At 45.0% G+C, this 22,347-nt stretch overlaps 1 protein-coding gene across 1 annotated transcript; it reads left to right on the forward strand.

Annotated features, from left to right (window-relative positions):
• Positions 1-4,281: 4,281 nt before the first annotated feature.
• COMTD1 (catechol-O-methyltransferase domain containing 1) lies at positions 4,282-20,453 on the forward strand. The gene is made up of 7 exons (XM_058188817.1): positions 4,282-4,558; positions 6,990-7,132; positions 8,437-8,542; positions 11,473-11,591; positions 14,692-14,746; positions 19,173-19,306; positions 20,138-20,453. Exons 1-7 carry the CDS (start codon positions 4,474-4,476, stop codon positions 20,288-20,290), a joined length of 795 nt encoding a protein of 264 aa, XP_058044800.1. The 5' UTR covers positions 4,282-4,473; the 3' UTR covers positions 20,291-20,453.
• The last annotated feature ends 1,894 nt before the right edge of the window (positions 20,454-22,347 follow it).

The raw sequence follows: 22,347 nt of genomic DNA on the forward strand, positions 1-22,347 counted from the left end.
CTAGTGCTGCGTAACGGAGTGAGCTCCCGTTACTTGTCCCAGCTTCTGCCAACCTAGCAGTTCGAAAGCACGTAAAAAGTGCCAGTAGAAAAAAATAGGGACCACCTTTGGTGGGAAGGTAACAGCGTTCCGTGTGCGCCTTTGGCATTTAGTCATGCTGGCCACATGACTACGGAGACGTCTTTGGACAGCGCTGGCTCTTCGGCTTTGAAATGGAGATGAGCACTGCCCCCTAGAGTCGAGAACGACTAGCACATATGTGCAAGGGGAACCTTTACCTTTAATAAAACATAATTATGGAAATATACCAATGGATGTGTGAGAAGAATGTATAGTTGATGAACATGATGTTTCATTTGTAAAAAAAATCATTTTAATAAAGCTAATGCTTCATTACACAAATACAAAAACATTAATTAGGCATACCCATTAATCAAGGCTGCAAACATCTTGCTGGCCACAAGATGTCAGGAAAACCCATCTTTTTCTGTACTTGTGATTGCCTGGATTTTGAAAGCTCTTCTAGTCCTCATGAACGAACATGCTTATAAATAATGTTTTTTATAATGTAACAGGCACGATCCAGCAAATATTAAATATTTAGCTGCCTCAAGAGAGAGGGAGGGAGGGAGGGAGAGGGGAGAGAGAGAAATTCTTAAATATCTCATACTGAAATGTGGGGTAGGGGTCTAGCTTTTGCCTGAGCCATATTCAAAACGTCGTATAAATTACAAGATAATATCTAAAGAAAATGGTTCAACTTAGCCCGATGTATCAAAAAGATATATTTTCTTCTATAAGAACTGTAAATTTCTTGCTAGGGCAGTATTCCGATCTTTAATTTTCCATTCATCGATCATTTATAATTTTATGCAAAATCCTGCCAACGACTCTGCCAATTTATTATCCGATGTATAGGATCAGCTTTCGGGGATTAGAGTAATATATTGCATAAAAGATTACCAAAAATTTTTTTTAAAAAAAAGCAGGGAGAAGGCTAGAAGACTGCAAGGCCTTAAAGTACAGTTGAAAAAAATAAAATAAAAAGCAGAATGCAGCCACCCACAAAACAGCAGCTTAGCATGAGGCAGAGATGTCGGCATTGGTTATCTGAGGTAATCTTCTTTCAAAAACAAGATTTGCCTCTGTTGGGGACACGGGAGATCGATTTATAGCTCTGTTCTCGGATTCCCCATGGTTCAAGAAGAGGCCACAGCCTTCATTTTGAATGTGGCCATTTCTAATAACAGCTAATAAATTGGATACCCATTTGTCTGAAATGGTGTAGGGTTTCCTGCCTGGGCAGGGGGTTGGACTAGAAGACCTCCAAGGTCCCTTCCAACTCTGTTATTATGTTATGTTAGATGAGAGAGGCTGTGTGCTTTAATGGTTAATGCCATCAGGCTAGAAGCCTGTGAGTTCTAATCCTGCCTCGGGCATGAAGCCAACTGGGTGATTTTGGGCCAGTCACTCTTTCCCAGTCCTAAGAAAGAGGCAATGGCATACCACTTCTGAAAACCCATGCCAAGGACCAGAAAATGGTCAGTGGTGCCAAAAAAGGTGTTGGGAAATTTCTCCTAGTTCTACGTTGCTTCTTTCTTTAATAAGCCTCCATAAGTCACTTCCGGATTACGTCAAGTGCCTGATCTTCAGACCTTTCGCCGTGAGCTGAAAACATATCTATTTATTCAAGCGGGACTGGCCTAATATTTTTAAATTTTAATTGGGGTTTTATCATTTTAGGGTTTGAAATTTTAAATTTTAAATTTTAAATACTGGCCATTTTTTCTAATTTGCTCGGTTTTAAATTGTTGTTTTAATTGTATATTTTTATATTTCTTATCTTTTGGCTGTACACCGCCCTGAGTCCCTTGGGAGAAGGGCGGTATAAAAATTTAATAAAACTAAACTAAACTAAACTTGTCCTGCCCACCAAGTGCTTTGGAGAACAGGTTCGTCCGCCTGTGGCAGCCCCTCAAACATTGGAAGACTGCTAACATGTCTCCTCAAGACCTTCTCTTCATTAGACCAGACAGACCCAATTCCTGCACCCATTCTTTGCATCCATTTTTTTGTCACCACATTGATGTTCAGAATTTGGAAAAAGTACAAAGAAGAGCAACTAACATGATTAAAGGCCTGGAGGCTAAAACATATGAAGAATGGTTGCAGGGATGGAGTATGGCCGGTCTAGACCAGGGGTCTCCAACCTTGGCAACTTTAAGCCTGGCGGACTTCAACTCCCAGAACTCCCAGAATTCTGGGAGTTGAAGTCCGCCAGGCTTAAAGTTGCCAAGGTTGGAGACCCCTGGTCTAGAGAAAAGAAAAAACTGGAGGTGACCTGATAGCAGTATTCCAGTATTTGAGGGGCTGCCATTAAAGGAGGGGGGGGTTGTCAATTTATTTTTCCAAAGCACCGAAAGACAGGACAAGAAACAATGGATGGAAAGTAATCAAGGAGGGAAGCAACGTGGAATTAAGGAGAAATGTCCTAACAGTGAGGAGAATTAACCATTGGTAGGGCTTGCCTTCAGAAATCGTCGGTGCTCCATCACTGGAGGTTTTTAAGAAGAGACTGGACCGCCATTTGTCTGAAATAGTATAGGTTCTCCTGCTGGAGCAGGGGGCTGGACTAGAAGACCTCCAAGGTCCCTTCCAGCTCTATTCCGATTCTTCATCTTTGTTGCTCTTCTCTGTACTCTTTCCAGAGTCCCAACATCTTTTTTAAAATCTTGTATTTTGTAAACTGAATGAAATGAATGAATGAATGAATGAATGAATGAATGAATAAATAAATAAATAAATAAATAAATAAATAAATAAATAAATAAATAAATAAATAAATAAGGGTTCAATGTAAATATGCAGGCCTCCCCCCTTCTCTGCCCGGGTCAGCTGCCCTGTCTAAGGCAAAAGTTGCAGATAAGCACATTTTAAAACCCAGGAGGAACAATTCCAGGTAAGGTTCAGAAATGTACCCACAGGAATTCCTGCGCAGAGAGAGAGAAGAGAGAGAGAGAGTTCAGGTAATCCTTGACTTACGACCACAACTGAGCCCAAAATTCCTGTTGCTAAGTGAGAAATTTGTCCAGTGAGTTTTGCCCCATTTTAACAACTTTTTCTGCCACATTTGTTATTGCCGTTGTTAAGTAGTTGTTACATACGGCTATTACGTGAATCTGGCCGCCCCATTGACTTTCTTTGTCAGAAGGTCGCAGATCATATCACACACACACAAACAAGGGACATTGCAATTGTCATAAATACGAACTGCAGTTGCCCAAGTGTCAGAATTGTGATCGCGTGACCACAGGTCACTTTTTTCCAACACCGTTGTAACTTTGAACGGTCACAAAAGGAAGGGCTGTAAGTCGAGGACTACCTGTCCTAAATGTGTCTTCTTGTCCCCCTCCTTCCCCCCCCCAAAAAAATAACAAGCCCGATTCACTTTTTTATTTGTTTATTTATTTTGTCATAACAATATATGTAGGTATCATACAAAAAGATTATATCGTATATAAACACATATATGGGTAAATATAAGGAGGTATAAGCATATATGTATATAGGAAGAAGAAAACAACAAAAATAGGACAGGAATGGTAGGCACGTTTTGTGCGCTTATGCACACCCCTTATGGTCCTCTTAGGAATGGGGTGAGGTCAATAGTAGAAAGTTTTTGGATAAAGCTTTTAGGATTATGGGAAGAAACCACAGAGTCAGGTAAAGTATTCCAAGCACTGATGATTCTGTTACAGAAGTCATATTTTCTGCAATCTAGATTAAAGCGGTTGACATTAAGTTTAAATCTATTGGTTGCTCTAGTATTATAGAATAGAATAGAATAGAATAGAATTTTTTTTTATTGGCCAAGTGTGATTGGACACACAAGGAATTTGTCTTGGTGCATATGCTCTCAGTGTACATAAAAGAAAAGATACGTTATTGCAATTGAAGCTGAAGTAGTCTTTAACAGGAAGGACTTCTGCAACTCCAGGGACAAAAACTACCCGCTTTTGCCACCAAGTATCTTCCTCGCATCCCAGGCTGGCCCGAAATACAAAGTTGCCAAAACAAGCTCCGCGCAAAATCCACCTGCCAGCAGGTCAGCAGGACGCATTCAGACGTTCTTTTGGGCCCGGGACGTGATGCCACCCCGTCCCCAGCCCCCTTCTGGGCTGCCCCCACACACTTGGACCCAGAAGCCAGTCCGAGGCACCCCAGATTCCCCCATCGCAACCCCCACCCCACCCCGAGCCTGGTCAACGCCGCTGCGCAGGTGCCTACTAGTCCTCATTGCGCAACGGGAGTTCAAAACATTCAAGTCCCAGGTAAAAAAAATTGAAGTCCCGGGTTCAGCCGCCTGCAGGGGCCGCTCGCCATCCCCGGGACACGTGACGGGCAGGTCTTGCGAAAAGCGGCCCAAAAGCTTCGCTCGGCTTTCGGATCCCGCTTCCCACTTTTGCTTCGGGCATGGTTTTCTCCGGCTTCTCCCGCGAGACCCTCCTGGGGGGCACGGCGGCTGTTGGGGCGGCGCTGGCGGTGGGCTTCCTGGCGGGTAAGGCGACACGTGGGCAGGAGGAGGAGTCCCGGGCGCACGTGGGGTGGGTGAGGGAGGCGGGTGGGAAACGCCAACCTGGCGCCCGCGTTGGTGGAAGAGGGAGCCCCCCATCAGTGCCAGTGGGCGGGAGTGGGGGACGGCAACGGGGACGCCCACCCGAGAGGGACTTTCCCGCCCCCGTTATGAGCTTCTCTCATTCCCCCTCCCCAGCTTTTCTGGGGTGCCCCGTGCACGATTTTCTCCCCCCCTCCCCAGTGATCGTCCGGGTTTAGGGTCGCTGCGCCCGCGGGCTACCTGATGGAGAAGAGAAAGGAGGCGGGCAAAGCAGCTTGTCCTCCTGCCGCCTAGTGGCGCTCGGGGGCATTGCAGCCTGGAACTGGCCAGCGCTGAAAGCGGGGCTGGTTGGCAAATGGGGCAAGGGAAGTGGGTCGGGACCTAAAATTGGGGAGGAGAGTGGGGGGGGGTGGATTCGATTGCAGGGATCTCCCGCTTTTTAATTCCACAGCCCTGGTCCAAGATCATCGCCGGGAACTGAAAACTTATTTATTTATCCAAGCGGGACTGGCTTGATTTTTAAACTCAAAATTTTAAATTTTAAATTTTTAATTGTAATTTTATTGGGTATTTTATATGGTCAATTGGACGGTTTTAATTTCGGCCTTTTATTGAATAAGTTTTTTAATTGTTATTTTAGTGTGTGCATAAATTGTTTTAAATGTAGGCTGTACACCGCCCTGAGTCCTTCGGGAGAAGGGCGGTATAAAAGTTTAATTAAATAAGTAAATAAATAAAATAAATCCTAAAATCTCCGGCTGGGAGAGAATTCTAGGAGTTGAAGCCAGGGGTGAAATCCAGCAGGTTCTTTCTGAAAGGTTCTGGAGAACTAGTAATGGAAATTTTGAGTAGTTCTGGAGAACCAGTAGTGGAAGTTTTGAGTAATTCGGAGAACCGGCAAATGCTACCTCCGGCTGGTCCCAGAGTGGGGTGGGAATGGGGGTTTTGCAGTATCCTTCCTCTGGAGTGGGATGGAAATGGAGGTTTTGCAATATCCTTTCCCCAGGAGTGGGGAAGGAATGGGGATTTTGCAATATCCTTCCCCTGCCACGCCCACCAAGCCATGCCCACAGAACTGGTAGGGAAAAATTTTAGATTTCACCCTTGGTTGAAGCCCATCCCATGTTAAAGTGGCCAAGTTGGGGGGGGGGAAATTTGGTAAGGGGTCTTCTTCCTTCCATCATTTTCCTGTCTCACAACTGTCTCTGGCTCTTGCACCTGCGTCCCGGACTTTCTTAACTACGTGACCCAGACAAGCTCAATCATCCTTTGGAGATACCTAGCTAACTTTAAACACTTAAGCGGGAGGGGAGACCACCGAGAGATGCAAGGCTGTAAGGCCAAATGGAGAAATCTTAAAAAGGCTGGAAGATGTTTGGGACAAACCATTTAAGATGTTTTTTGCCAAGAAGGTGCCTCGTTGTGTCTGAGTGGCCATCAAAGCAGAATTGGATCAAAAGAAACAGGGTTGGGGGTGGGGCGGTTTGCCTTAAGCAAGTGATAGGAACAAATTTTTGAACAGGGTGCGTTGTCTGGGGCAAGCTGCGATCAAAATGTCACGGCACTTTCATAGTGAAGGGAAACCAGGCCTCTGCTTAGGAGGATTGGAGTAGATTGGGCTAAGCTCCAATTAGTCTGCTTAGTTCCCTAAGCCTAATCTTCTGATAAGGCAGGGGTGTCAAACTCAATTTCATTAACAGATTAACAGAGTTGGAAGGGACCTTGTAGGTCATCTAGTCCAACCCCCCCGTCCAAGCAGGAGACCCTACACCATTTCTGACAAATGGCAGTCCAATCTCTTCTTGAAAGCTTCCAGTGATGAAGCTCCCACAACTTCTGAAGGCAACTTCTGTTCCATCGGTCGATTGTTCTCACTGTCAGAAAATTTCTCCTTATTTCTAGGTTGAATCTCCCCTTGATCAGTTTCCATCCATTATTCCTTGTCTGGCCTTCAGGTGCTTTAGAAAAGAGCTTGACCCCCTCCTCTCTGTGGTAGCCCTTCAAATACTGGAAGACTGCTATCCTGTCTCCCCTGGTCCTTCTCTTCACTAGACTAGCCATGCCCAGTTCCTGCAACCATTCTTCATATATTTTAATCTCCAGTCCCTTAACCATCTTGGTTGCTCTTCTCTGCACTTTTTCTAGAGTCTCAACGTCTTTTTTATAGTGTGGTGACCAAAACTGGATGCAGTACTCTAGGTGTGGTCTTACTAAGGCTTGTTACATTTGGAAATGTTCTTTTCTTGAAAGCTTCCAGTGATGAAGCTCCCACAACTTCTGAGGGCAACATCTGTCCCGTGGGTTGAATCAAATATTAACAAATATTGAAAGTATTTATGATATGACTGAGGATGGATTGGTTTGCTTTTGAAAGGCAGAAGATACCGTGGGTCAGATTTATTTGCCTTTGGCACCTCCGGCCATTCCTGCAGCTTCTTGCAAGGGACTGGCAACCTACACAAATATGTCTTGGATCACTCGGTACGAGAGCACCCGCTTTTGAAGAAGCTGAGATTGGTGAGTGCCGGTTGTCAGTGGATCTGACCAACTTCTGATGGCTCTTTCCCCAGGGGTCAACCCAGGATTCAAGAACCCACCAAATTAACTCCATCTCCTCTGCGTTTAGGGCAGGGGTCTGCCGACTTGGCTCTTTTAAGACTTGTGGACTTCAACTCTCAGTGTTCCTCAGCCAGCTTTGCTGGCTGAGGAATTCTGGGAGTTGAAGTCCACAAGTCCTAAAAGCTAAGTTGGCAGACCCCTGGTTTAGGGGATCTTTTCAGCCCTTGTATGTGGAAGAATTAAGAGTAGAGATCCCAAATACTGTACAGCTAGTCCAGGACTTAACAACAGTTCATTTAGTGATCTTTTGAAGTTACACGTGATCCCTTTTTTGCGACCTTCTGAGAAGCAAAGTCAACAAGAAAGCCAGGTTCCCCTGAACAACCACCATTTAACGCTGGCAGTGATTCCCTTAACAGCCACGGCAAGAAAAGTCATAAAATGGGGCAAGACTTGCTTAACAAACGTCTCACTTAGCAGCAGAAATTTTGGTCTCTGTTGTGGTCGTACATCGAGGACTACCTCAAGGTCCTAGAAAGGCTGCCTAAACCTGAGACTTCCCCTGGCTGTTAAAGGGAGATGAAAAATGGGCAGGGTGGGACGTGTTCAGGGGAGGGACGCTACAGGTTCGGCCGGGTTCGGGAGCACCCGTAGCTAACGTTATGGCGGAGTTTGGAGAACCTCCAAATCCCACACCTACCTGGCCCCTCCCCACCCATCCCGCCCCTCCCAGGAGTCTCCACATGGCCCATTTTGGATGCGAGGTAAGTGCAGGGCCTGCGCGGAGGCTTAGGGAGGGGGAAAAACAGGCCTCCTAGAAGTTTTGGAAGTCCAAAAACAGGCCCATTTCCGGCCTCCGAAGGGCCTCCAGAGGGCCTCCAGAGCCCGGGGGAGGCAGTTTTCGCCTTCCCAGAGGGTCAAGGAAAACCTCCGGAGCCTGGGGAAGGCGAAAATACCCCACCATGGTGCAGGAGGCGGACTAGGCCACGCCCACCATGGCCAAGCCCACCCAGCAACTGGGCAGAGAACCTCTTGCTAAAATTTTTGAAACCCACCTCTGCACAAGACCAGGTGCGGCCTGGGGTTCCAGGTCTGCATTAAACAATAAATTTAATTGTGAGACAGAGAGAGAGGAGAGGTCGTGCAGGAATTCTCAGTTTCCAGAGGTCCTTCCCGCCAGACTTGCTAAGGTTCTTTCAGGGATGATGTTCATGGAATTGCAGAAGAACCTGTCACGCGGAGTCCTGTTTTGCTTTTTCTAGGCTGCAACTTCTACACCTGGCAAAAAGCTGTGGATCTCTTCTGATCAGGCCCAGTTGGTGGCAAACCTGATCAGGCTTGTTGGAGCAAAAAAGGTAATTGAGATAGGTAAGTGAGATTGCCTACAACCAGGAAATTGGGGATTCAGCCCCACAATAAAGTGGCCAGTCCGGAAGTCACACAGTCTAATCTTCTACTGGTAGTCCTCAGGTTACAACTGGTCTCTTCCCTCAAACTCCCCTCTTTGATTTTTAAGCCATAGGATGTGGCGGACCAATTCCACACTGGCAAAATAAAACCAAAAGGCACTTTGTTTTAAACCATCTGTCACGGCTGCATCTCCTCCTGTCTAAGCTTCATGAGCTGACAACCTGACATTAGCAATGGGGTGGAGTGGGGGAGGGCAAGATTGGACTGTAAGTAAGAAGGGGGGATGGAAGCCCAGCTGAGCCTTATGAGAAGCTTCAGCCAGCCAAGGTCAATCGTCTGCATGCACAGCTGGGAACCAAGAACCTATCCCCTAAATAATATACAAGCACCTAACTGGACATTTACAGATAACTTTACTTAAAGGTAAAGGTTCCCCTCGTACATATGTGCTAGTTGTTCTTGACTCGAGGGGGCGGTACTCATCTTCGTTTCAACGCCAAAGAGCCAGCACTGTCCGAAGAGGTCTCCGTGGTCATGTGGCCGGCATGACTAAATGTCAAAAGTGCACAGAACGCTGTTACTTTCCCATCAGAGGTGGTCCCTATTTTTCTACTTGCCTTTTTTTACCTGCTTTCAAACTGCTAGGTTGGCAGAAGCTGGGACAAGTCACAAGAGCTCACCCCATTATATGGCACTAGGGATTCGAATCGCTGAACTGTGTCTTAGCCACTGAGCCACCTTACTTTACTTACTTTAATTTAATCTACTTTGCACTGTTGGTGTGGGAAAACTTCAGCTTACGCTACCTCTACAACCATTTAAACTTCAGTTAAAGTATACTCTTGGCAAAAACAAATGATCCGGAGTCTTTCTTTGCTAGATGACTGGGTGGGATGGTTGACTCCATCCTTGTCTTCTGAGGAGGAGTGCCTTCTCTTTGGGGTTCCTCAGAACTTAAGAGCTAGAGCAGGGGTGTCAAACTCGGTTTCATCAAGGGCTGCATCAGGGTTGTGTTTGACCTGGGGGGTGGGGCTGAGTGGACATGGCCAGGGATGTGGCCCGCTTGACGTCACTTGTTTTGGGGGCGCTTGTGGCGGCCTGAGTGCTGTGCCAGAGAAAACGGGCTCTCGGCCTCCTACAACTGTCTGCCAGAGAAAATGGAGCCCTCCTGAGCTCCATTTTCGCTGGCAAAAGCACCACAGGCCAGTCCTTCGCTGTTTCCAGGGCAGACCGCAAGCCAGATCTAAGCACGCCGTAGCAAGGGTGAAATGCTCCCTGTTCGGACCGGATCGCACGATCCGGTCACGATGGCATCAGGTGGTTCGGAAAACCAGTAGCAAAAATCCCTGAACCCCCACCCACCCACCCATGCCCAGCTGAACCACGCAATCATCAGAGGTCTTTTTTTTTTTACTTTTAAAAGCATTTTTTCTTCAGCCGAAAAAATGCTTTTAAAAGTAAAAAAAAAAAAAGCCTCTTATGATCATGTGGCTCATCTGGGATTGTCAGAACCCTTTAGAAGTATTTTTTCTACAGCCTCTTCAGCCGAAGAGGCTGTAAAAAAATTGCTTTTAAAAGGGATCAGGCAACTGAGCTGGGATCGCCAGATCCCTTTAGAAGGATTTTTTCTACAGCCTCTTCGGCCAAAGAGGTTGTAGAAAAAATGCTTTTAAAAGTAAAAAAAAAAAAAGTTGGCCATGCCCACCCAGTCACATTAACCCACCACCACCAAGCCACGCCCACAGAACCGGTAGTAACAAATTTTACATTTCACCCTTGCCCCGTAGGCCAGATCTAGCCCCCAGGCCTTGAGTTTGAAATCCCTGAGCTAGAGGAGAAAGCTGATATTACTTTGCTGTTAAGAAGAATGGGGTATGAAATCAGTCCTTGACTTTGGTTTAGTGATTGCTCAAAGTTACAACATCATTGAAGCATGATTTATGACCAGTCCTTACATTTAAGACCATAGTGGCGCAGTGGCTAGAATGCAGAATTGCAGGCTGACTCTGCCCACAGATAGCAGTTCGATCCTGATTGATTCAGCCTTCCATCCTTCCGAGGTCGGTAAAACAAGGACCCAACATGTTGGGGGCAATACGCTGACTCTGTAAACAGCTTAGAGTGGGGCTGTAAAGCACTATGAAGCGGTATATAAGTCTAAGTGCTATTGCTATCCTCATGGTCACGAGATCAAAATTCGGGCACCCTGGCCTGTGTTTTTGACAGGTGCAGTGTCTCAGGGTTTTGAGATCCCCATTTGTGATCTTCCCAGCCGACGCCCAACAAGCAAAATCAATGAGGAAAACTGGGTTTGCTTAAGGACTGCATGATTCACTGAACAACCGCAGTGGTTCGCTTAAAAACCATGGCAATAAAAATTGTAAAATTGAGCACGTCTCACTTTAAAAAAAACCCTCCCGATTGTGGTCGTAAGTGGAGGGCTACCTGTATTATTCATTCAGAAACTGGATGTCTGGGTTCCGATGGATGCCCTAATTAAATCATGAACCTCGAGCCAAGCTTCAAAAGAAATCCTGTTATTTAGCAGGATCTCCATGTCAGCAGGTACCCAAATGAAACCAATTTTGACCCCATGTAATTTACGGCCCTAATCATGACCCTGTTTTCCCCCTCCCCCAGGGTGTGTCATCAATCACATTCGACAACGGAGCAATTTTGTGGGTTGTAGAGTTCATTCCACTCCGGCCGCTGTGGGTAACCCTGGGAGACAGCCTTGAGAGAAATATGTCTGGAATGTGCTCCTGTCTTTGGCTGCCATGTTGCTTCATTGGTTTCCCATCCCCCTTGCCTATGGCAACTCGAGAGCCGGCCATAGATGCTTTGACACTGGAACACCCTTCAACCATGTTTTTGTAATTTCTCCGTAGGAGTTTCTGCTGGGTACAATACTTTAAGCATGGCTCTAGTCCTACCAGAAGATGGCAGAATTGTTGCCTGCGAGATAAATGAAGATTTGACCAGTATCGGAAAGCCAGTGTGGAAAGAGGTAGAGTAAGTCACTCAGAGAACTGGGGCTTAATCATGGCATGAGAGAGGACGGGGTATTAATATTTGCTGACACTCGATTGATTCGTTGGTTTGCAGGGATCTATAGATCTTATTAGAAGAACGGTGCTGATGGATTTAACCCTTTCTCCCCCTGATTACTCTAAGGCAGGGGTCACCAACCTTTCAAACCTCAGGGACCACTAAATTCATAACTTTAAATCCCATGGACCAAGGGTCTCCAACCTTAGCAACTTTAAGCCTGGCGGACTTCAACTCCCAGCAAAGCTGGCTGGGGAATTCTGGGAGTTGAAGTCCTCCAGGCTTAAAGTTGCCAAGGTTGGAAACTCCTGCCATGGACCACTAATATGAATTAGTGACGGGACGGGGTCCTTCAGGCACTTAGCATGGCCTCCTGTTAGCAAAGAGAAGCACCCGGGGTCAACCCTAGCTTTGCTGTCCATTGCAGCTAGAAATCTCAAATATGACCAAGAATGAACCTTTGTCTTGTAGCCAGCCCGGGCGCTAGATTGCCCTCCACCCACCCCCACCCCCCTGCAAACTCTGTCTCTCGAGGAGCCCAGCTGAAGTTTCATGCGCCGCTGACTGAAGCACCTAGACTCCCAAGGAGGGAGGGAGAAGCTAAGCAGCGGGTCTCAACCTGTGGGTCGGGACCCCATTGGGGGTCGAATGACGATTTGCCAGGGGTCGCCTAAGACCATCGGAAATATGGGAAGTATACTTGCGAGTTGAAGAATTGCGCTCCAATGGTTGACTTCACAAGCCAGCTGCAGGCTCTTCAAATCGCTAGCCGAATTCAGCTTCATTAAAAAAGAGAGAAATCTTTGCTCCGATGTCTCCCTCTCAAGCCAGCTGCAATCACTCCCAGTCGCTAGCCTAATCTGGCTTCAGGCGCGATAAACTTAATAGGGGAGGAGTCTCCACTTTAATGCCTCCGTCCTCAAGGCAGTCGCAAGCAGTTCAGATCGCTAGCCAATACGGCTTCAGGCGCGATAAATTCAAAACGAAAATAATTTTATGGTTGGGGTTGCCACATCATGGGGAATTGTATTAAAGGGGTCGCCACATCTTGGGGAATTGTATTAAAGGGGTCACAGCACTATAAAGGTTGAGAACCACTGGGCTAGAGTTACTAAACAGGCAGCCAAGCTAAATGCCTGAAGGACCCCATCCCATCAGCAAGTGGGATTAATTGCTTTGGCAGGCCGCATCTGGCCCAGGGGTTTGAGGATCCCTGACTTAGTGCAATATAAAAAATGCAAAAATGCAAAGGTTTTTCTGTGGACCACCAAAATTTTCTCGCAGACCACCAGTGGTCCACGGACCACCAGTTGGTGACCACTGCTCTAAGGGATGCCCATAAACTCTGTCAAAATTGCAAGGCAGTGAGCGCAGCACCGCGATCGAAGCCAATGCTGACAATCTCATTTTGACCCATGACCCCACTGCCCTCACCCCTCAACTGCCATCTCTCCTAGAATTCTTATTATCTAACAAGATCATATGATTTAATGAGATCATGTTTTACTGCCTACTCAGATATATTACTTCTTAGACAATAACTTTATTGTTACTTTGAATGTACCCTAATTGGCATGCATTAAAATGAAATTTCGTTGCATACAGCTCTCAAAGGGTCACCACCTCCAATATACACTACATATATTTATCAGAAATAACAAATAGAAAATTATGCATGTATCCAGATATATTATATGACACAGAGAAACAACACAGTCTAGTTCAGATGTATGCATGTACATGGCGAGAGAAACGAATCTTGCAAGTTTATCAGATGGATGGCATAGAGGACAAAGCTTTTTACAGAAACTGGTAGTCCTGCTAGAAATAGTTTGAAACCTCCTCCCAGAGGGAAGCAACTGAAACAGACCATAGACTGGATGTATGGGGTCTCTAATGATCCTTTGACCTCTAAGCACAGAGCACTTATAAGCAGTATCCTGAACAATGGGAAGTGAGCTTCCTATAATCTTCTCCGCTGTACTCACCACTCTCTGTATGGACTTTCTATCTGAGATAGAATAGATAGGGATGCAGTTTGGTAAAACACTCTCAATCGCAGCTCTGTAAAATGTGGCCAGGACAGAAGGAGAGAGATGTGCTCTCCTCATCCGATGCAGGAAATGCAGACACTGGTTTGCACACTTTGCGAAGGATGACATGTGGAGAGACTAGTTCAGATTGTTACTTATCTACACCCCCAGATACTTAATACTGTTGACCACCTCTATAGCTGCATCCTTGATACTGACTGGAGTATGACCATGCCAGCTCTTTCTAAAATCTACAATGAACTCATTTGATTTATTAATGTTAATATATATGTTTATATTACATTACTAGTGGTCATGTGATCAGAATTCCGATGCTTGGGCAACTGACTCATATTTATGATGGTTGCGAGCCAGATTCACTTAACAACCGTGTTACTAACTTAACAGCCGCAGTGATTTGCTTAACAACAGTGGCAAGAAATGTCATAAAATGGGGCAAAACTCATTTTAGAAGTGTCTTGCTTAGCAATGGAAATTTTGGGCCCAATTGTGGTCTTAAGTCGAGGACTGTGTGTAGTCTTTTACCCCTCCCTTCCTCACCTTTAAACACTTTAATGTTATCATTTTGGGGACTTTTTGGCATTTAAGAGGGCTTTTCAAGAGTAGAATAAATCCCACCCACAGAGGACTTGAAGCGGTGCTCTTTCCCTACTTCGGACCCATTAAAAAATCGGCTAGTAAAAAATTCAGTTCCTTTCTTGAAATGCCACCTCCTCAATGGATAGTCTATACCAGAGGTCTCAAACCTTGGCAACTTTAAGACTTGTGGACTTCAGCTCCCAGAATTCCTCATCCAGCTTTGCTTTGCTGGCTGAGGAATTCTGGGAGTGAAGTCCACAAGTCTTAAAGTTGCCAAGGTTGGAGACCCCTTGTCTACACAAAAAAAAAACACGCAAACAAACGCACACACAAACACACAAGATGGGGAGGCTGAGCATCTGGGACCTCAAAATGTTGCCGATCCTCTTCCTCGTGAAACCTTTGACCTGTTTTCTTTCTTCCCAGGCCGGTGTGCTACGTAAGATTGATCTAAGGATAAAACCAGCCATTGAAACGTTAGGTAGGTCGAAGCAAAGGGGTTTGACTGGAAGGGTTGGGGGGATTTGGGGGGGGATGGGCATCAACAGTCCCTCCAGTGGTGGGATGCTGCCGATTTAACAACTGGTTTGATGAGCGCGCACTTTGTGCACAGCGCTGAAAATGGAGCATGTAGACGCTCAGCTGCTTATCTTTCAACTCAGCAACGGTAAGTAGAACAGAACAGCGAGGGGGGTGGAATCAGCTGTGCCACGCAATTGAGATAAGCTACAAAGCAGGAAATAAAGGACAGGATATTGGGACGCAGTGGCTCAGGGGCTAGGACGTTGAGCTTGTTGATCAAAAGGTCGGCAGCTCAGCGGTTCGAATCCCTAGTGCTGCCGTGTAACGGGGTGAGCTCCCGTTACTTGTCCCAGCTTCTGCCAACCTAGCAGTTTTGAAAGCACGTAAAAATGCAAGTAGAAAAAATAGGGACCACCTTTGGTGGGAAGGTAACAGTGTTCCGTGTGCCTTTGGCGTTGAGTCATGCCGGCCACATGACCACGGAGACGTCTTCGGACAGCGCTGGCTCTTCAGCTTTGTAACGGAGATGAGTACCGCCCCCTAGAGTCGGCAACGACTAGCACGTATGTGCGAGGGGAACCTTTATCTTTACCTTAAGGGACAGGATAGAGCGGGGAGGGGGGTGGGCGGGGCCAACTGATTGTCAGAGTTACCGGTTTGTCCAAACCGGCTGAATTCTACCTCTGACTCCCTCACTTTGGTCCATCACGCTCTCTCCCTCCCGGCCTCCCTGTTACTAAGGGAAATATTTGTTAAATGAGTTTTGCCCCCATTTTATACCTTTCTTGGCACAGTTGTTTAGCGACATTGGTAGCAAATAAATTTAACAAATAAATCATAAACAAATTGAGGGAGAGACTTCCTGAATCATTAAAGTAGTCCTCGATTTACGACCACAATTGAGCCCAAAAGTTCTGTTGCTAAGCAAGACGTTGGTTAAGTGAGTCTTGTCCCCTTTTACGGCCTTTCTTGCCACAGTCGTTCAGTGAACCACTGCATTTGTTGGGTAAGCAACACGGTTGTTAAGTGAATCTGGTTTCCCCCATTGACTTGGCTTGTGAGAAGGTCGCCAGATCACATGACCCCGGGACCCTGCGACCGTCATAAAAGTGAGTCAGTTGCCAAGCGTCTGAATTTAGACCACATGTCCATGGGGACGCTGCCACGGTCATAAGTATGAAAAATGGTCATCAGTCACTTTTTTCAAAGCCGCTGTAACTTTAGTCACTAAGTGAACTATTGTAAGTCAAAGACTACCTACAATGAGATGGATTGTTCCATTTTTTTAAAAAAAATCAGAGAATCTAAAGTTCATGTCTATTAACAAGCTCAGCAAAGGAAGCTTCAGTTCCGTTGCACAAAATCTTTCAAATTCCATCTGTTTCGTGGCCGACGTGAATTGGGGTCAAATGTTCCCTTTCTCACTTGCGTGGAATTATTCGACATTAGTGAAAACGACGGAGGCCTTTTTGCTAATCCCTTTGATGTGATCAACCTGATTCTGAATTCTCTTAAGATGCAGAGTTTAAGCAGGACACCTGAAGACTTAGCTTTAATTCTCTTGCACGGGAGAAAATGAAAAATGAAAACTGCATTTAAAACTCATCAGGGCGAGTTGCAAATCGTGAAATCGTATTTCGACCCTGCAAAAAATGCCTTTGATGTTTTTAGACCTTAATAAAGACAAAAAAAAAAGTAGATGATTATATTGTTCCCAGCTACATATTTACATTTAGTTGGTTAAAAGATAACCTTGAACACTTCAGTATCGAGTAAGGCAATTTAAGCAGGATTAATATCTTTATAACAAGCTACTCTGTTATACCTTAAGTTTCCAAGATACTGTAACAAATTACCTTTTCTATAAGGCAAGAATGGCTTGGTTTTGTTTTGTTTTTTTACATTTCTGTTGAGAGATTTGACCTCTGAAACGCTGATCTCTCTTTCAAAATATTATAGTTGTGGCAAGAAAGGTCATAAAAAAAGGGCAAAACTTGCTTAACAACTATCTCTTTTTTTTTTATTAAAAAAGTTTTATTTTAACATTTATATCCAATAACCTATTTAATGTACCATCATATACAATTAATCGGACCTGCCCGGTCACCACCCCCTTCCTTTAACTCTCTTCCCTTCTCTACCTTCTTCTACTTTCCACAACCATCCTCCCCCTCTCTTATCTACATCCTCTCCTCCTTCCTCCCTGCTCCTTTCTTCTCCCTCTTCTATCCCTCCTCCTTCCTTTCCTCTTCCTCCTCTTCTCTTTCCTACCTCCTTCTCTCTTCTACTTCCTTCTTTCCCATCATTCTGAAGTGGTAGCCAGGCAGCTCCGATCTTACATTAATTATACGTCTTCGATCATCTTTGTACATTGACCATCAATCCATTTTCTACCCTCATCCCCCCTCCCCCTCCCTTCCCCTTCCTCCCTTAACAACTATCTCAGCAACGGAAATACGGAGCTCAGTTCTGGTCGTAAGTCGAGGACTGCCTGAACTCAGGTTGGGTTAAGATAGTTGCAGGTGGGACCCCCCTCTGATGTGATGCTTGGCCCATCACTGTGGGCAGGGATATCATAGCACCAAGAGACTCAAGGAAAACAGAGAATGGAATTCTGTAGAGATTCTCAGTCATCCAGGTCATGGTTGTCCCAAAGGTGCTTTTTCAGGAGGCAACTGGACTTTCTTGTTGTTGTTGTTGTTGAAGATGTTTCGTTTCTGTTATGTCTGTGCCCTCCGAGCCGGGCCTCCTGCCAGAAGGTGACTTGGAAAGTGAGGGGGAAGGGCCATCAGGACTTAACTCGGGAGCACCGGCTTCCCTGGCTCAGCTCCAGGAGCCAGAGGCAGGCTAGGTGGAGGAGATAACGAGGCCTCCGTCCCCTGACTCTTCCCCTCCCCAGGCCACGCCTCCTGAGGGCAATCAGGCCTGGCTGGACCCTAGGTTTCGTAGGCAGGAGAGGCGGGAACAACAGAAGCAGGGGTGGGGCAGGCCTAGGAAGTGCTGAGTCATGAAGCCACACCCCACAGGATATAAAGGCAGCAAGAGCTGCTTTGCCTCTTCGTAGCAGGCAAATCAACTGATTAACTAAGAGCTGAAGTATTGTTTGTTCCTGGGTGACTCATCGGCATTGAGGGAGATAACAGAGACACTTGGCAGACGCTCGCTAGTTTGCTGCCAGAGCTGATAGTGCCAGCTAATTAAGCCATCGCTCGGACGGAGGCAAGTGGGGACAGAACAGTTTCTCATCCAAGAAGCTTCTTCGGCTCTGACAGGATAGTGGAGAATGGAAGGATTTATATTCTTTGCAGACAGCTGATAATTTGCATTTTATTAGAGAGTCATTGAGGCCACTTGGAGGTTTATCTGTGTCCTCAGGGTCACCTGAGTGGTGCAAATGGTTCCTGTAGTCTGCCATTTTTCCCTCTGGAAATCCATTCCTACTCCCACACCATTCCAAGGGTGGTTCATCCCAAATTGTATAGCTAAAAGTCTGTAGATTTTCTCAGTCATCCAGGTCATGGTTGTCCCACAGGTGCTTTTTCAGGAGGCAACTGAACTTTCTTATTTTTTTTTCTTTTGAAGATGTTTCACTTCTCATCCAAGAAGCTTCTTCCACTCTGGCAGGATAGTGGGGAATGGAAGGATTTATATGAATGGTGTGGGAGTAGAATGGATTTCCAGAGGAAAAAAATGCAGATTACAGGAACCATTTGCACCATTCAGGTGACCCTGAAAACCCCGATAAACCTCCAAGTGCTTCAAGGACTCTCTAAAAAGATGCAAATGACCAGCTGTCTGCAAGGAGAATAAATCCTTCCATCCCCCACTATCCTGTCAGAGCTGAAGAAGCTTCTTGGATGAGAAGCGAAACGTCTTCGAAAGAAAAAACAAGAAAGTCCAGTTGCCTCCTGAAAAAGCATCTGTGGGAGAAATTGGAACTCCATCCCCAAAAACTGTGGTTTCACAGATAATCGTGTCTGAATAGCGAGGTTGGTTTGGCTTAAGAGGAAACTGGAATTCAGGATTCTCATCGCTCCTCGTCCCCTTCCCTTTGCAGGCTGGACTTGTCCGAATAGCAATAGTACTTAGACTTATATGCCGATTCACAGTGCTTTCCAGTCCTCTCTAAGCAGTTTACAGAGTCAGCCTATTGCCCCCAACAATCTGGGTCTTTGTTTTACCCACCTCGGAAGGATGGAAGGCTGAGTCAACCTTGAGTCAGTCAGGATCGAACTGCTGGCGGTCGGCAGAATCAGCCTGCAATACTGCCTTTTAACCAGATAAGATAAGAGAAACAACGACAGAGAAAAGGTAGAAGGGATTTTTTTTGCATTTTAAAAAAACCCAAAAACCTATTCTGATTGTGTGTGTGTGTGTGTGTTTAGAGGAACTTCTGGCCAATGGTGAAGCTGGAACATTTGACCTGGCGTTCATCCATGCGGACAAAGAGAGCTACAACGATTACTATGAAAAATGTTTACGGCTCATAAAAAAAGGGAAGATATTAGTTCTTGACAATGTAAGTACTTCAGAAAAAGTGGGAAGAGAGCAGACCTTGGTGGCTTTTCTGGATTAGAACCTGTTTTATCCACCCTTCATATTCTCAAGAAAAACAGAGTAGAAGGTTCAGCCTGTGGCCCAAATCCGAAACAACATTCTTTGGAATCTAGTTTTCTTCTCCTTCAGAAGAACCAATTCTTTTCAGGCCTACAAGATCCCCTAAATGCTAATAATCTTATGTTAATGCCAGATCATCTAGAGGTCATCTAGTCCAACCCCCTGCTCAGTAAGAGGATTCATTAAGCCACCCTGAACAAACCTATTTGTAAATCCATTGTAGGATGGAGGAGTCCCTCCACTTTTCTAAGCACAACAAATCTTAAGAAATTCCTCTTAATATTCTCCCTGAATCTCCTTTCTTCTTTCACCCCAGGAAGGATTAAGGTTGCAGTGCAGCCCAGCACTGACTTTGTAATAAACCTCCCTGACTGTATGGAATCTTTGTTTTAGCCTGGGTAGTTCATAAAATAAAGATCCAGTTGTAAACTTAGCCATAATGCAAGGGTAGCGCAAGGCAGCAGTTTGGAACAGACAGATAGTAGTGGCCCCAACTGCCTGCAACTCACTGAATCGGCCAGTACCATTTCCAGGTTCGTGTGGTTGCAGCAGAACATGGATATCCTAGCAGTTTAGTCCCGAGAAAAGAGGTAGCTATTTTAATGAGCCTCAGCCAAGAGTTACATTTGGGTTTCCAGGCCTGTCCTCCGGTTCTCTCCAATGTAACGGTGTTGTAATACATGGTGTGAATCTTGCATGCTCTGTATGGTTTTCTCTCTCTGTTTTCTAACAGGTTTTGGTATCGGGAAAAGTACTTAAACCAGGCAAAAATGATCGTGCAGCCCGACATATTCATCAGCTAAACGAAAAAATCTTCCATGATCCTCGTGTGAACATCACTATGATCCTGATGGGAAACGGGATAACTTTAGGATTTAAGCTATAGTTAAGGAGGGGAAGGAAGGTAGGATATGCTGAGCGCTCTCACTCCTCAGGGATAATGATTTAGAGATGTGAAATTGTCTATTTTGTCCATATTTCTTTAAACGTGTTTAGGGCGTTACATTGTGCATTACACAAATTAAAAAAAATAATAATCCCAAAACGTCCTTTCAGTTTTAAGCCTCACTTTATTTATTTGTATCCTGTCTTAATTATTTTTTACAAACAACCCAAGGTGGCAAACATATCCAAGGGACATTCCTCCTCCTTGTTTTCCCCACAAAAACAACAACCCCGTGAGGTGAGCTGGGCTGAATAAGAATGACTGACCCAAAGTCACCCAGCTGGCTTTCCTGGCTAAGACAAGACAAGAACTCAACAGTATCCTGCTTTTTACCTGGTCCCTTAAGTCACCTTGATTGGAGTGGCGCATAAATAAATAAATTTACTATATATACATGTATATATTTCTATTTTCATATTTTTCAACATTTCGGCTTATTTTCTTTTGTGAACGGGCATCCAAATGTCCTTTTTTTAACGTGTGCCTGTGTGTTCACAGGAAAAAAAAAAGTCAATAAAGGTTATCTGTCTCACATTTCCTTGTGAAACTGAAGCTAGCTGGCATGTATGGAGTGAATGCTCCTGTTTATATCTCAGTCGGGCTGCAAGAGAGCGATGGGCTCAAAGTCACCCAGTTACCTCCATGGTTGAGTGGAGGAGACAAGCCTGGATATCTCTCCCAGGCTAGTTCCAATATCCGACCCATTATTCCATGCTTTTCCCTTTGTTAACATCTTGTGCAATGGAGTATTTAAAAAAAAAGAAACACACATACCACAATTTGGTAAGCACTCATTGCAAGAATTAAAGTGAGGTCTGGGGTTTCTGTGCAAGATGCAGAAACATTTATTGTAACTTAAATGCAAAGAATTTTATGTCTGCTTTTTAAAACTGTATTATTTAAAATGGGCACAAGCTCGCACATTGAACACAGGTGCTGGAGAGATAGATTTGCTACCGTTGGAAGAAATGTCCTTCTGGGTGCAGTTCCAAGTGGGGAGAAAGACACTGGAAACATGGTGGCTGATTGGAAAGATGGTTTTAATGGTGAACAGGATCACATGCCTTGAAGATCTTGGGGGAAGAAGAGAAAGGGGAGATGTTGAGAGTGCCTGGGTTTTATGCCCTTTCTGGGCTTTTGAATTTGAGCTTGTATTCTGATTGGTCGTCAGACTCCCATGGGGCCATGCAGGGGTAACTTTGTAGGTTGTGTTTTTGAGTCCCAAGCTTGGTTGACTCTTGCTGGGTGATGATATAATGAAAGGCTTTGGGCAATTCATTTATTTATTTTTATTTATTTTATTTTGTCACAACAATATATGTAGGTATCATACAAAAAGATTATATAGTAAATAAACACATATTTGGGTAAATATAAGGAGGTATAAGCATATATATAGGAAGAAGAAAAGAAAAACAATAGGACAGGAACGGTAGGCACGTTTGTGCGCTTATGCACGCCCCTTATGGTCCTCTTAGGAATGGGGTGAGGTCAATAGTAGAAAGTTTTTGGATAAAACTTTTAGGATTATGGGAAGAGACCACAGAGTCAGGTAAAGTATTCCAAGCACTGATGATTCTGTTACAGAAGTCATATTTTCTGCAATCTAGATTAAAGCGGTTGACATTAAGTTTAAATCTATTAGTTGCTCTAGTATTATTGCAATTAAAGCTGAAGTAGTCTTTAACAGGAAGGACATTACAATAGATGATTCTGTGAGTTAAGCTTAGGTCTTGTCGAAGGCATTCCTACTATGGCTCTGCCTGAAGGAGGTAGATCTTTGTTATGTAGACTAAACTGGCTCAGGCCTTAATGGCCCATTGACAAAGGTGGTGGAGGGCTGAGTTTCTGCCTCCCTTTTAGGGAAAATAATCTGCTCTTTTACTATTTCCTAAAATATTTCATTTTCCTAGGAGAAGGGTGGGTGCTAACTTCCTACACTACCCAAGCTAAGGTTGACTCAGCCTTCCATCCTTTATAAGGTAGGTAAAATGAGG

The sequence above is a fragment of the Ahaetulla prasina genome, chromosome 6 (genome assembly GCF_028640845.1).
Source record: "Ahaetulla prasina isolate Xishuangbanna chromosome 6, ASM2864084v1, whole genome shotgun sequence".
NCBI classification, from domain to species: domain Eukaryota; kingdom Metazoa; phylum Chordata; class Lepidosauria; order Squamata; family Colubridae; genus Ahaetulla; species Ahaetulla prasina.

Excerpts from the sequence above, each read along its gene's own strand:
- COMTD1 (XM_058188817.1), top strand. The coding sequence starts at position 4,474 with ATGGTTTTCTCCGGCTTCTCCCGCGAGACCCTCCTGGGGGGCACGGCG. Across the intron at positions 4,559-6,989 it reads GGCGGTGGGCTTCCTGGCGG|GCAGAAGATACCGTGGGTCA; the intron begins GTAAGGCGACAC and ends TGCTTTTGAAAG. Across the intron at positions 8,543-11,472 it reads AAAAAAGGTAATTGAGATAG|GAGTTTCTGCTGGGTACAAT; the intron begins GTAAGTGAGATT and ends ATTTCTCCGTAG.